The sequence below is a fragment of the Puntigrus tetrazona genome, chromosome 20, assembly GCF_018831695.1.
Source record: "Puntigrus tetrazona isolate hp1 chromosome 20, ASM1883169v1, whole genome shotgun sequence".
NCBI classification, from domain to species: Eukaryota; Metazoa; Chordata; class Actinopteri; order Cypriniformes; family Cyprinidae; genus Puntigrus; species Puntigrus tetrazona.
Window position 1 is genome coordinate 9,355,636 of NC_056718.1, and position 14,474 is coordinate 9,370,109.

The 14,474-nt window shown below is 38.3% G+C and overlaps 2 protein-coding genes across 2 annotated transcripts; one reads left to right on the top strand and one right to left on the bottom strand.

Moving 5' to 3' along the window:
* Positions 1-1,772: 1,772 nt before the first annotated feature.
* On the bottom strand, positions 1,773-3,906 carry si:dkeyp-51f12.2 (uncharacterized protein LOC100151460 homolog). The gene is made up of 2 exons (XM_043220382.1): positions 3,349-3,906; positions 1,773-2,208 (listed from the first exon to the last, which is right to left on the bottom strand). Exons 1-2 carry the CDS (start codon positions 3,630-3,632, stop codon positions 1,968-1,970), a joined length of 525 nt encoding a protein of 174 aa, XP_043076317.1. The 5' UTR covers positions 3,633-3,906; the 3' UTR covers positions 1,773-1,967.
* Positions 3,907-5,111: 1,205 nt separating this feature from the next.
* dhcr24 (24-dehydrocholesterol reductase) lies at positions 5,112-14,078 on the top strand. The gene is made up of 9 exons (XM_043220491.1): positions 5,112-5,570; positions 6,017-6,172; positions 7,119-7,224; positions 9,171-9,289; positions 9,368-9,631; positions 9,813-9,956; positions 11,269-11,466; positions 12,811-12,989; positions 13,162-14,078. The coding sequence occupies exons 1-9, from the start codon at positions 5,340-5,342 to the stop codon at positions 13,313-13,315; spliced, it is 1,551 nt and encodes a 516-aa protein (XP_043076426.1). The 5' UTR covers positions 5,112-5,339; the 3' UTR covers positions 13,316-14,078.
* Positions 14,079-14,474: the final 396 nt, after the last annotated feature.

The following is a 14,474-nucleotide window of genomic DNA, read 5'->3' on the forward strand; positions in this document are numbered from 1 at the left end:
CGCGCGAAATTAGTTTAGAGATTCCTGTTACAACGCACAGCTTTATTCGATGCACACAAGCCGACAAAAACTCTTTTTACGATAAATCTGATGAAGCCACACTGTACTGCCTCAGCCTTAGCCAATACTTAGAACAGTGTCCTTAGTATCGTTTAAACAGTTTAATATGTTAATGCAAAAACACGAGTCTTTACACCTGCCTTGCTCACTGGTAACCCTTTGATGAGCAGTTCAATAGTCTCAAAAAGTCCTCAGTGGCCTCAGATTACGTCTTCTGCATGACAGGGACACTTCCAAACACGGAGAGGGACATGTCTGCGCTGAACATATAACAATAAACCATGCTGCACCTCGGTAACGCATTGTGGGAAATAGTTTGGGAATGGGAACTAGGAAATTTCTTCCAACCACTGTTTCTCAATGGAGAGATTACAGCGGGATACGGGCGTTGCTTATCACGGATGAAGCTTACAGTACATGGATGAGATGTTACATTCTCAAACTCTGAATTGATCCGAATCTTCACCACTTTAAGTGTCACATGTTATTTATGGTGCGTGTTAAGTTTTATACTCACATGCTGTAGGTAGGCCCAGGCTATAGCAGAAACTGTATTTGGTAGAATTTAAAACGGATTAAATACTAGCTCTTTCTTCACTCATGTGATATTCTGTCGTTTTCCACCTGTTACAAGTATTTAGACAGTTTTGCATTACTAGTGCAAAGAGTTGTAATCAAATGTTTGTCGTTCATACCACATTAATAAATAAAAATAAAGACAAATATCCCTCGGTAGATTATTCATTGCAGTTCAAAGGAAACACACGGTATATGTACAAGATGTAGAGAATGCCCAGAAGTGCCCTTGTTAAAAGATGAATATCGCTGTAATGGATGAGTCAGAGGAAGCAGTGAATGCAATGTTTATAGTGTTTCAAACGATATTAAAACAGCATTAGTTCATCGTGAATCTCAGTAATGCCGTGTGGTTTTCTCGGCAGGGATGTGCTCCCATTAACAGCCACCACAATATATGCTTTATGCACAAATCATCTCTGCAGTGACCCGACCGTGCAGGGTTTTCGAGTCAGAATCGTGTGCTCGTATAGGCCATGAAAATATTCTTCACGTTAAACACAATATCTCACCCTGAGAGTTTAACAAATGGATAAATATACAAATGAAACACTTTTCTTAGTCGTTAATCAAACCTGTTTGATTTTTTTTCTTCTCAGAAGTGTTGGAATATCAAGCAAGTCTCAGTTGCAGAACAGCAGGTGGACTTCAAGTGCATTTAAGTTACCAAAAAAACGGCTAAAAGGAGGTATCGTAAATGCATCTCCTATTCTGAATCTATTGGAAAAATGTAGCAATTGTGTATGATTTTAATGAATTGTGAAAAAAATTGTTATTGATTGCCTTATATTTAATTATTTTTGAATGACTTATATGTAATATAACAAATTGAAGCTATATATGTTTAATTATAATATTACAGATTCACTAGTTTTGACTGCGGAACTAAACACACTCCTATGCAGAAGCTATTTCCCTCACATTTAAGTATACTAGAATATACAGAATTCAATTTTTATGCTGAGATGACTTGAAACGGTGGTAACTGGTAAATCTAACTTAAATGAAAGCGCTCCTAACTTAAAGAAAAATGCATTGCATTACGTTTAATGAGATATTAACCACTTATTTACAACAGCTAGCTTATGTATTTTTTACAGTGCATTTTATTGGAGAAAAAGCACAGTATTCTACATTTCTCTCTGGATAAGGCTGTAAACACAGGGTTAAGACGAGGACCATCTCGAGAGGCACAAAACAGCCCCTCGCCGTGGCAAGCTGTGGATTGTCGGTTCCTGTTTTGAAGCTTCATCAGCACTTGTTTGGGAATACTTTAGGGCGGCTAGTCGGCTTCTCGGTTCGTGTCTCAAGAGACGCACGTGGCTCAGATGTCACACTTCGAAACTGATCTCCCGTGAGCGTCCGAAGAGGGGTTCGGTGAGCAGCTGCGTGTCTGAGTAGCTGCGTCTCAGGTGCGTGGAGCTCCGAGTGGTTTTGATGGCCACTTCGTAAGGCGGGGGAGGCTCCATGTCCCAGTGAGGCGGCCGACCCCGACTGGTAGGGCTGAAACACGTCGGCTCCATCGGGGGATAGTCCAAATCTTCGCCGTACACACCTCGCCTTTGCAAAGTCCTTCAAAATACAATCACGCGTTACAAACAGCGGCGGGCCCGGGGGAAGGGGAACGTCAACGTGAGGTGGTGCATGCTGCTTATTAACACTAGAGGGCCTTTCTGTATCGGATAACGGCGCAGAGGAGCAGCCATGGTTCTTAAGCTCCTCTAAGTGATTTTTAATGACATCTGATGGTGAGGGGGGTGAGGATGGGGGGGAAAGGGAGATGGCGTAAACCCGGAGGGATTTTGGTTATGGGTGGAAAAGTGAAATTATCTCCATGTTTGCTCCTATCTATTCCAGTCCAATAAAAAAGCCGCTTGAAAATCGGTTTCGTGCGGGACGCTTTTTGGTAGATTAGAGAGGCATTTACAAATTTTCAAGGCTGCCCTTTTTTAATTTATGTTGAAAACTGCTGAAACTGTTTACATTTATTTAAATTGCTTTTAATGTAATGTACAATGGCATTATATTGCCTGTGAGTCTTGAGTCACAGTCTGAGTTCAGAGAGATTAGGTTAGATTTTTTGGAATAAGAATAATTTACGACATAAGTATAAGTGCTATATATATATATATATATATATATATATATATATATATATATATATATATATATATATATATATATATATATATATATATATGAATTAGTAATATGGATATGAATTACTTAGGCCTGTATGACATAAGAATAATTTACGACATCATAAGTATAAGTGCATATATAGAATTACTAATGAATTACTTAGGCCTGTATGACATTGCAGTTATAGTATGCATGCATATATAAGCATATAGAATTATTTTAAAGTGCATTTACATTTATGATTTAAAAAGTTACAATGTGCTACTTGTAAATTAAATCTAAATTGAAATTACAATGTTAAAGCTACTTGAGTGTATGTTAGTGCCTATTTATGGCTACCAAAATCAAACAAAACGTTATTTCTTACTGAGGAGAGTTTGGGGGTCAAGCCCCTCTGCTAACAAGTCTAGATCGCTCGTGATATAGACTATAGCTTAATGCACTTTTGGACGGAAACTCCTTTACGACTTAACACTAAATTGCTCCGACGGCGCTTTTATCTTCCGCAGCCTGCATTTACTTCATATAATCAGCGCAGACTTTTAGACTATAAGTGTGTTTCCAACTTACCCGTGCAGAAAGACGGACTGGGACTCGGGGAAGTGGTTTCCGGGCGGCGGGGTGAACAGGACCTGGCTGTAGTCGTGGCTGTACTCTTCATTATAAGGCACCGGGTTTCTCTTGCCGTTCATCGCCCAGAAGAGCCCTAGTATGAGCATCACCGCCCCGAGCACCACGCAGCACATGCTGAACGCCTGCAGTCGACTTTGATTAGAAGTTAGAAAAGCGGTGGAGCCACCGGTGACTATTAAAAATACTCCAATAAAAATAGCGCCATGGTGTAGTGAAGGCATAATGTAAGTTCACAACATTGATCTATCTGGAAAGCTCCGCGCGCATCGTCCAGCTTCAAGAGGACGCGGAGACTCCGGGGCGAATCAGGTTCCTCAAACGGAGGCTTGTCCGCATCGGTTCACTTCTAAAGGAAATTGCACATCCTGCGCGCATTTTGTGACTGATAGTACCTTCATATCACCCGATGTCTTGATTTGGGCACTTGTAGTAAATATTTAAAAAAAGAAGGAGGACGAAATGTGCATTAAACCAATGTAACATGCGCCCGGTCGTGGCGGTTCAGTCCATGCTGTCAAATGAGCGCATCTGCTTTGCTGTCAAACTCCTCTATCATTATAAGAGCATCGCTGGAGTTCATGCCCCACCCCGGAGCCGTCTGTAGGCCAGATGCTTATTGGCATGGATTTAAAAAACGATTCCCAAAAAGAAGACATGGCGATCCCTAACCTTTTTTAAAAAGGATTTCTCCCAAGATATGCACAGGTTTGAATGAAAATCCTATTTGTAATATAAGGTAGCATATAATATAGTTATCAGGACGTCAGAAGAAAGCATATCGCTCAAAAATGTCATAGCCTAGAGCTTTTATTTGCTTTTTTATTTTTGTAAATTAAAGGGATGCTATGAGTTCAACTTATTCCAAACCTGTAGCCCATGACTGAGTTTCTCTCTTCTGCTGAAAATAAAAAGACAACTACTACCGACGTTCGTGGTGAATGCTAGGCCACTACAGCCTATGAAAAGTCAAGTTGGCAGCTGTTTTGTTCACACATTCTTTAAAACATCTTCTATCGCGTTAGGAAATAATCCGGATAGGTGCATTGTGACAAAATGTTCGTTTTTTGGACCGCTTTAATGTTTGTGATGAATCCTAGATTTTCATTCCGCTCTACAGCACTTGTGCTTTTTCTATTGATATGAAATCACAAACTTTTCACTAAGTAAAAGCGGTCAGGCAGTTGAACTCTCTGTGGTAGTTGTATTCTTACCAGCTTAATAGTTCACTAGCAATTACGTTAACACAGTGGCTTCAAAATTCACATTTAGGCTATAATATTGCAGAACACAAATGTTCCAAGAAACACAGATCTTCACCTATTCAGTCTATTATGGTTTGGTTATTGTAATAGGAAAATATAAATATTGTTGGTCTTCCATTAGAATTTATTTAACAATATATTCTGTATATTTTAGATCGCACTACTGGAATAAGCCTTTATATTGTAGCATTGGAACAATCTTTTTGAAGTGAAACGCACGCCTATAACTGCACCGCTATCACAAGTCGCCTCATTTCTCAACTCCTGTATAATAATGAACACATCTCACTGAGTCAATGGTGTGACGGCGTTTCTTTCTCGTGATTGGCTGAGCAGATGGCACGCACCCACTGGCGTCATCTGATTTGACGCACCACCCTCCAATCGTCGCGCGCCGGGGGCGGTGCTTAGTCGACCTGGGCAAGTTCCTAAACGGCATCCGAAAACACAGATGACAAATTACGGCTGACCGAGTCTGGAAGCTGCGCGCGAAAGGAGTCCGAGAAATCGCATTAAATAACAGTTCGTCAGACCGCGCCGATGCGTGCGGTTTTATGTTCGTCCGCCAGCGAATACAAACGAAAATCATTTGTTAAATCCAAAGCCAGCAGCAAGCTCCATGCGTTTTTACATTTTTTAGATTCGTGACTTTAAAAAGCTGCCGGAATGGATCCGTTGTTATACCTGGGCGGGCTAGTTGTCTTGTTTTTGGTGTGGATTAAGGTGAAGGGCTTGGAGTACGTGATAGTACACCAGAGATGGGTCTTCGTTTGCCTTTTTCTGCTCCCTTTATCCGTCGTCTTTGATGTGTACTATTACCTGCGCGCGTGGATCATCTTCAAGATGTGCTCAGCGCCCAAGCAGCACGACCAGAGAGTCAGAGATATCCAGAGACAGGTATCTGCAAACCTTCCGGCAGAATACTCTCACGTCTTACAGAGTCTTACACTTTCGTGTATAGCTTCATGTATTGCCAAAGTCTCTTTCATATCTGCAATGCGTTATGGACACAAATTAGAAATATATGTAGAAACAATATGCATGAAAACTATGAAAAGTGCAAACGGTTGATCTATTAAGGTAGGCGGTGTCTCTTTAAAGAAATTCAGATTTTAATAAATGATTTAAAAAAAGTAGCTGGCAGCCTCTCTTGAAGTTATGAGTGGTGATAATAGGGGCGTGGCGAAACGTTACTGACACGCCCCCTATTATTCGACACATCATGACAGGTGCACACGTGTAGTTATTGTAACTTTATTGTGGTTTTTGCGGAATCAATAATAAAAGATGTGACGTTTAAGCTTGATGAGACTCATACTTGTATGACCACTTCGATTTTTCAGGTGCGAGAATGGAAAAAAGAGGGAGGGAAGAAACACATGTGCACAGGTCGTCCGGGATGGCTGACTGTATCTCTCAGGGTCGGAAAATACAAGAAGACGCACAAGAACATCATGATTAACATGATGGACATTCTGGAGGTGGACACAAAACGGCAGGTGGCTGTTGCCAGATGTTATTTTTGGACAGTAAAATTGTTTGCGCTTCTTCTCTTTAAAGTTAAAGGAATACTTTGGGCAAAAATAAATAAATATTTGCTAAAAATTCACTCACACTCAGGCCGTCAAAGGTATTTGTTTCTGAACAGATTTGGAGAAATTCAGCATTAACATCACCGGTTCACCAAAGGATACAAACAAATGGATCCCCTGCAGTGAATGGGTGCCGTCAGAATGAAGGTCCAGACAGCTGCACAGTAATCCGAAAGTAATGCATAACTCCAGGCCATCAATTAATGGCGCATATTTGTAATAAACAAAACCATCATTAAGTCCTTTTAACATTTAACTGTTTAAGATCAATAATAACTGTCCAAATAGAACTGTTTTGGTCATTTTCCATTTGCAAACGGTACATATTTAGATTGAATTGCTCTATCCCTCAGTATTAGGGATAGAGAAAGAAATGTTTAGAAGTTAAATATATCTTAATGACTTTTATTATTATTATTATTACTATTATTTATTATATGAACGTGCAGCTTTATTTTACACTAGATTGACTGTCGATTACTTGTGGATATTGTAATGTTTTTATCAGCTGTTTGGACTCTTATTCTGGCGGCACCCATTCACTGCAGGGGATCCATTTGTTTGCAAGTGATATAATGCAATTTTTCTCCATGGCCTGAATAAAAGTAAAATTTCAGTTTGGGGTAAACTATTCGGAAGGACGTGGCTTTCATTGGCAAGTTAAAACGTATCTAGCAGCAGTAGCAGATCTATTCTGCAGAGACCAAATACATGAACTTTATCATATCCGTCACCATGCTAAAATGTTCAGAGAGGTGTCACGATTGAAATAATTCGTCATATGTGATTATTAGTGTTAATGCAGTGTGAAGTGAGGAAATGTACAACTGTCAAAAATGTTGACTTATTCCAGGTGGTGCGTGTGGAGCCCTTAGCTAACATGGGTCAGGTGACCGCTCTGCTCAACTCTATTGGCTGGACGCTGCCTGTGTTGCCTGAACTTGATGACCTCACAGTTGGTAGGTTTTATGAAAGATATCAACAAATATTGAATTATTCCTGCATCATTTACTGGATGTTTCAGGAAGCTCTTCCTGAACTTACTATTTCATTTATTGTCAAATGTTCAGGTGTGGATTCATTCTATGGATTTCTGCCTAATTTCAGTAACTTAAGGGCTTTCTTTTCCCCCCCTGCATCTATGTCTAAAGGGAATAGTTCATCCAAAAATGTAAATTCTGTCAGCTGTGTCGAACTCAAAGGAAGATATTTCACATTTGTAACCATGCTGTTTTGGGTCACCACTGACTTCCATAGTATGAAATAAATACCATGCAAGTCAAAACAGCCAGGTTACAAACTTTATTAGAAATATCCTCCTTTGTGTCCGGCAGAACAAAGAAATTCATGCAGATTTGGAAATATACTCAATGGCGAGGAAATGATGAAATTATTGTATTTTTGGGTGAACTGTTCCTTTAAGCCTAGATATGCTTGTTGGTTACCAAGTCTCACAAACTCTTATTTGCGTGGCGTCTAGAAGCATTTGAATGGTTTCAGCACAGAATAACACTTCTCTCCATTTAGATGAAGGCTGTAAGTCATCTCTGACCTGTACGATCTCTCCCGTTCTTTCCGCATGCACCACAAGGGATTTGTTTAATGTCTGTGAGCACTCGCAGATATTTGCTTTCTTTAAATGGAGCGTAACGTTCTCTCCTGATCAATATTATATGCCGTGTGTGGTGCATCAGAGGCTGCTCATAATTAGGTTACGGATGAGCATAGTCCCTGTTTCAATGAGGCAGATTAGATTAGGGCGGATACGGGTCCTATTGCTGAAAGTGTTTATAGATCCCAGAAAAGAGCGCTCATCGGCGGAGAAATGTTTTACACGGACTCTCCTTCAAATTCATTTGTAATTCTGTGGAGACACAGTGCTTGGTAATAAGACGTTGGAAAGGTGTGTTTGGGTTTGTGAAGTGTTGAACGGTAGGAGATATTTCTGGCCGCATGTATTGATTCCTATATCGTTGATACTGTAAGTGCAGTTTGAAAGCGATCGTTTTATACAAAAGCAATACTAAAAGCAATTCAGTGTCATGCGTCTATAATCAAAGGTCAGTTATTTGGACTTTTGACCCTTTCGTTTTTATCTCTCAGTTTGCACTTTTCACAAATAAGATTGACTTTATATTTCATCACTCTTTTTTAAAAAGCTTTAGAAGCAGAAATGTTGGTTGGGAGAACTATTTAAGTTAATTAATGTAATAGTAGCATAACAATAAATAACCTATTAGTATTAAAAATGTTACTCACAGCAGATCCCAACTAAAAGTAACAAAAACCACAACAATGATGGAACGCGCTAATTTGGTCGCAGTATTGTTTTATAATGAAGAAAATGTAACGTAAATTGAAGGGAACTATAGGATGTTTAACGTCTCTAATAAACATAAAAGTTAGCCAAAATATATTAAGTGCACTTTGGATCTTGTTTCATTTTTATTTTTAGTAAAAAACTGTAGTCTCTTTATCATCTATTACATAAACATAAATAAAACATAAATAGGAGAACTATGTCCCACATTGTGGTCGCATAAATGCAAAAATAAAAGGGAGAGACCATATGTAATATTTTGTTTATAGTTTTTTTTTTTTTTTTTTTTTTTTAGAGAGAAAAAGAAATATATGAATATATAGTTTAGGTTCAATATAGTATGTACAGTTATTTAAGCATACTAATGCTGTGCCATTGAAGACTGTTACAAAAGAAGAAAGAATTAGAATTTAAATAGAATTAAATGTTCTACCACACATTTATCATCACTGAAAGTGCAGCTTTGCTATGTATTAAACCTTGTCTGTGAAACGGGGTGAGAATGTATTATTACATATTTCATTCTGTTATATTATCAAGGCATTTTTATAAATGACTAATAAAGAAATGCCTCATGTTGTTCAGGTGGGCTGGTAATGGGAACAGGCATCGAGTCTTCGTCTCACATCTACGGCCTGTTTCAGCACATTTGCGTGTCTTTTGAGCTGGTGTTGGCTGATGGCAGTCTGGTCCGCTGCACCGAGGTGAGGCCGTCGTTACAGATGACCTAAAACAAACACAAGCATACACATTTAAACAATCGTTTCAAAACTTGCTCGCAGAAAGAAAACTCTGACCTCTTCTACGCCGTTCCCTGGTCCTGCGGTACTTTGGGCTTCCTGGTCGCGGCAGAGATCCGGATAATCCCAGCTCGCAAATGGGTGAAGCTTCGCTACGAACCTGTACGCGGCCTGGATGCTATCTGCAAGAAGTTTGCGGAGGAATCGGCCAATAAGGAGAACCAGTTTGTGGAGGGACTGCAGTACTCTCGGGACGAGGCTGTGATCATGACGGGCACCATGACGGATCATGCAGAGCCCGAAAAGGTGATAATTAATATCTGCAATGCAAATCTGATTGCTTTCCTTTTTTAATGGCCCAGTTGCTACTAGTCCGGCTGTCGGTGAGACAACTTTTCCAGTCGCACTGGTGCATGTTTATCTGCAACTGAACACCAATGTGTTATCACGGCGTTTCATTTTGCATTTGTTTTTCTCTGTCTGTTAGTATAACTGTATAGGGTACTATTACAAGCCGTGGTTCTTTCGGCATGTGGAGGGTTTCCTGAAGCAGAAGCGAGCTGCAGTGGAGTACATTCCTCTCCGGCACTATTATCACAGACACACCCGCAGCATCTTCTGGGAATTACAAGTAAATCACTCTGGAAACTTTTACTCAACAGCATAACTACCAAATCATCTGCTTATTTACTTGATCTTCAAGTTCAGATAGTTGTCCGAGCTGATTACCCACGGTCGTGGAGATTATCTTGATTCACAACAATTATTCATTTTAAAGCGTACGCCATCGAGTTTTAAGATTTCTTTTTATTGTTGAAAGTCTGTCAGTCTCTAATGCTCACCACGGATGTGTTTATTCGATCAAAAATACAAAAACACAGTAATGTTTAGAAATACATGTTGCTTTTAAAAAAAAAATAAACTTGAATTTTTAAATGGATTTCTATTTTTTTTTTTTTGATGAGTAGAAAGCAGCATTTATTTGAAACAGGAATCTTTTGTGAAATTTTAAATGGCTTTATGGTCTTTTAAAGGTAGTGCATCTTATTGTTTTATCGTTTAAAAGTCTAACAAGTCGTCTATTTTGAAATGTTTGGCTTGAAAATATTTCTTTCAGATAAAAGACATTCCATTTGATATTGTTTTATGCAATGAAATGACATATTGCTCAAATGAATAAACACTTTTTGGGAGCACTCTTATATATTTCTACCTATACATATATTATCTATTTTGCATTCATTATTCTAATTTTTTTTTTCCTTTATCCATTTTATTTTTCAACAACCATTTATTTTATACAACCATTTTATTCATTCTAGTCCACTATAATGTGAGGAGTTATCCGAACATTGTTGTATTGTGATTGATTCATTTGGGATTGTATCTTATATTATTAATATCAGAGAAAGCCCTTTAAGTTTTAACGTTCAACTTGGCTTTTGGTTTGTGGTGTACACTTAAAGCGTATCAGGAGTTTGAGACACTTAGTCAGACCTGCACTTCCTCCTCTGCTGTTCCATTAGCTATAGCATTTTTTCACTCGTCCCATAATGCATAGTTCAAGGGAAGACTATTATCCTTCTCTTCCATCTTAATCAAGCCGCGTGTCTCTGTCTCTCTTAACCCTTCACTCTCAAACATACTCGCACACAGTTTTGGTGCATTACGTCCACTAAAGCCGTCCATTAGCTAAAGGAAGTGTGCATTGTCTGTTGAGTGGCAGTGCTAGCGTTATTCAATAAATTATCCATCTAAAACCAAGGCAGACAAAGTCAGAAAGAGTGTCTTTGACTGTAAAACGTGATTTTTCTGAACATGAAGAATGGAGTATGTATATATACGCATACTTGCGTTCACTGAACGTGTCAAATGGTCATTTCTACCATATTTTTCTCCTTATCATATCATTTTACATCCACCGTTCCTTGTCTGTTTTTCAGGACATCATTCCTTTTGGGAATAACCCGTTGTTCAGGTATGTGTTTGGCTGGATGGTTCCTCCTAAGATCTCTTTACTGAAGCTCACTCAGGGAGAGACTATCCGCAAGCTGTACGAACAGCACCACGTGGTGCAGGACATGCTGGTCCCTATGAAGCACATCAAGACCGCCATCCTACGCTTCCACGAGGACATACACGTGAGTCATCCCAACACGCATGTACACGCGTTAGGTGACATCTGATGGCTAATACAGTTTTGTACACGTTTTTCATTAATATATTTCTCAATTGTTAATAAATGTTACGTTATTATTTGAAAACGTACTAAAGATTCAGTAAAGAATTGTATATTAATTTCAAGTGAAAGCAGGCATCAAAATGCCTTCTAAATACCGTAGAAGAAAACGTGTTCCAGTAATGTTCACCACAGACCTTATTTTACTCAAAAATCGAAAGCTGCTATTCTGAAAACCCATTAGATATTCTTGGGGGAACGCATGACTTGAAAAGCTTATTCTCTTCCGCGTTTTATGACTACAAACTAAACGGCTCTAGAGCACGGTGTCTATGATGGAAAAAGAGCCAGTTTTACCAATATATCAAACATTCAAACTTTTTTTTTTTTTTTTTAAGAAAGTATTAGCTTTATTCAGCGTGCAATAAATTGATCAAAAGTGGCAGAAAATTTTTTTTTCAAATAAATGCTCTTCTTTTACACTTTCTATTCAAGATCCTGACGAAATGTAACATGGTTTCTACAAACACGCGAAGCCCCGTTCACACTAAGATAACGATCTAGTTCTAAAAATCATTCTCAGTATTAACGAATAGCAGAGCCCACATCTATAACGAGAAGCAATATTGTTGGAATCACTGGAATCAGTTTTTCCAGCTGATGAACGCTACGAACACCGACACTTAATCAGAATCCATCCTGCTGTGACGAGTTGGACTACTTAAAGCGGTAGACGAGCGCGCTCTTAAAGTGATGGTCCACCCAAAAATGTAAATTCTGTCATTATTTACTCACCCCCAAGTAGTTCCTGGCCTGTATAAATACCTTTCTTCTGCTGAACACAAATATTATTAAGAATGTGGGAAACAGAGCAGTTCTAATTTTTTTCCTACTGTGGAAGTCAGTGGTGACCCAAAACAGACTTTCTTCAAAATGTCTTCCTTCGGCAGGACAAAGAAATTCGTACAGGTTTAGAAATACTCGAGGGTGAGTAATGGTGACAGAAATTTCATTTTTGGGTGAACTATTCCTTTAAAAGCCATTTGCTCCAAAAACAGTAACTAAAGATAACTATGAAGCATCCGCACCAACTGTTGGTGTAATAAGAAAATGAGCATATTAGAATGAAACATCATGTGAAACTGAAGACTGGAGTGTTTCAGCTTTGAATAAATGACATTTTTAATCTGTTAAAACCATTATTTTAAATTGTAGCTGTATTTCACAATAGCGCTGTATAAAAAAAGCGTTTGGATGTCCTTCACTGCAGTCAAGTGATTCGTTGAGGGTTATGTGTGTGTTGTAGGTGTATCCTCTGTGGCTTTGTCCCTTCGTGTTGCCCAACCAGCCAGGAATGGTGCATCCTAAAGGAGATGAAGATGAACTGTATGTTGATATCGGAGCATACGGGGAGCCCAAGGTCAAACACTTTGAGGCCAGGTCCTCCACACGGCAGCTGGAGAAGTTTGTCAGAGATGTTCATGGGTCAGTTATCACTTTTTTTATCTTTCTATCGGTTGCTAGAACCGCCTAAAAAATATTCCAAAGTCCCTGTTTATAAAACGAAGTAAACTTATCTGTGAAAAAGGTATTTAAGATGTAGATGAAATAATACTTTAGGGTATTGTATGACACGAGTCCTTCCTTCCATTTCTAGATTCCAGATGCTGTATGCTGATGTATACATGGAGCGACAGGAATTCTGGGAAATGTTCGATGGCACATTGTATCATAAACTCAGAAAGCAGCTCAACTGTGAAGATGCATTTCCTGAAGTCTATGACAAAATCTGCAAGACCGCAAGACACTGAATCCATCCAAACCGCGGACTAGAAGAACAGCTCAAAAACTCTACTTCCATTTAATTGAAGTAAATTAATTTATTGGGAAAATACTCTTATTTCACGAAAAAGCACCAGCTAAATATAAACCTCCCTCTAGCGTTAAAGACAAAAAAAGTTAAGGCCCTTATTATTTCTGAGGTTTAACACGTGCTTAGATTCATTAAACCAATATATACTCCTTTACAGTCAATTTGTGTAGATTCAAATATGAATAAAAGCACAATGATCTGTTAAGCATTATATATATATATATATATATATATATATATATATATATATATATATATATATATATATATAAGAATTACCACTTTATTTTAAATAGAAAAAGTAATAATATTTGAGAAGATATTCTCTATTTTGCTACATTGTGATCGTTGTCTACCTCAAGCACTAAATGTCTTAATATCCAACATAGTGATTTATTTTTGAGGTGTATTCAAAGAGATATTTTATCTAATAAAATCATTCGAGCACTTCTAAGCATTGCACAATTTGTGAATGTATTTAGTATTTGTTTTAGACCGGTTTAGATCAGTACAGTTTAGGTTATTTTAGGTCTGTGAACAAAACAATAACAACATTGTATTTATGGCCTTCTAAATGTGTTTTTGCCCTTTTTTACTGTGTTCACAATATATTTCTGTATTTGTATTTCCGCTGTACTGAAAGTGTATGGACGTCACATAATTAGTCTCAACATACCCATTAAAATGAATAATTGAACTCCTCTACAGACTGCTGTGCTGTCTATAACAATGAATTTGGCTTTGATTATATTCAGTGAACCTCTAATAATGGAGCTTTTGGAAAGTTTTCCTGCTTTTTATGGTGGCGCTTAATGTATATTGCTTGGGTTGAGTGGATTTACGGCTAAGGGACGTATGCTATAGAAAACAATCAGCCATCTGCTCCAGATGAACATTAAGTCTCTCCCTGTAACGTGATGCCGCCACTTTATGATAATGCTTTGGTCAGCAGTCATCTTGTCATATTAATTGACATCCTTGCTTCAACAGAACATTTTTTCTCCCTTTGGTTTTCTCTATTTGACAATATTAGCTTATTAATGTCCCAACAACTAAACAACTTTTCATATATATATATATGATATATGTATGTATAT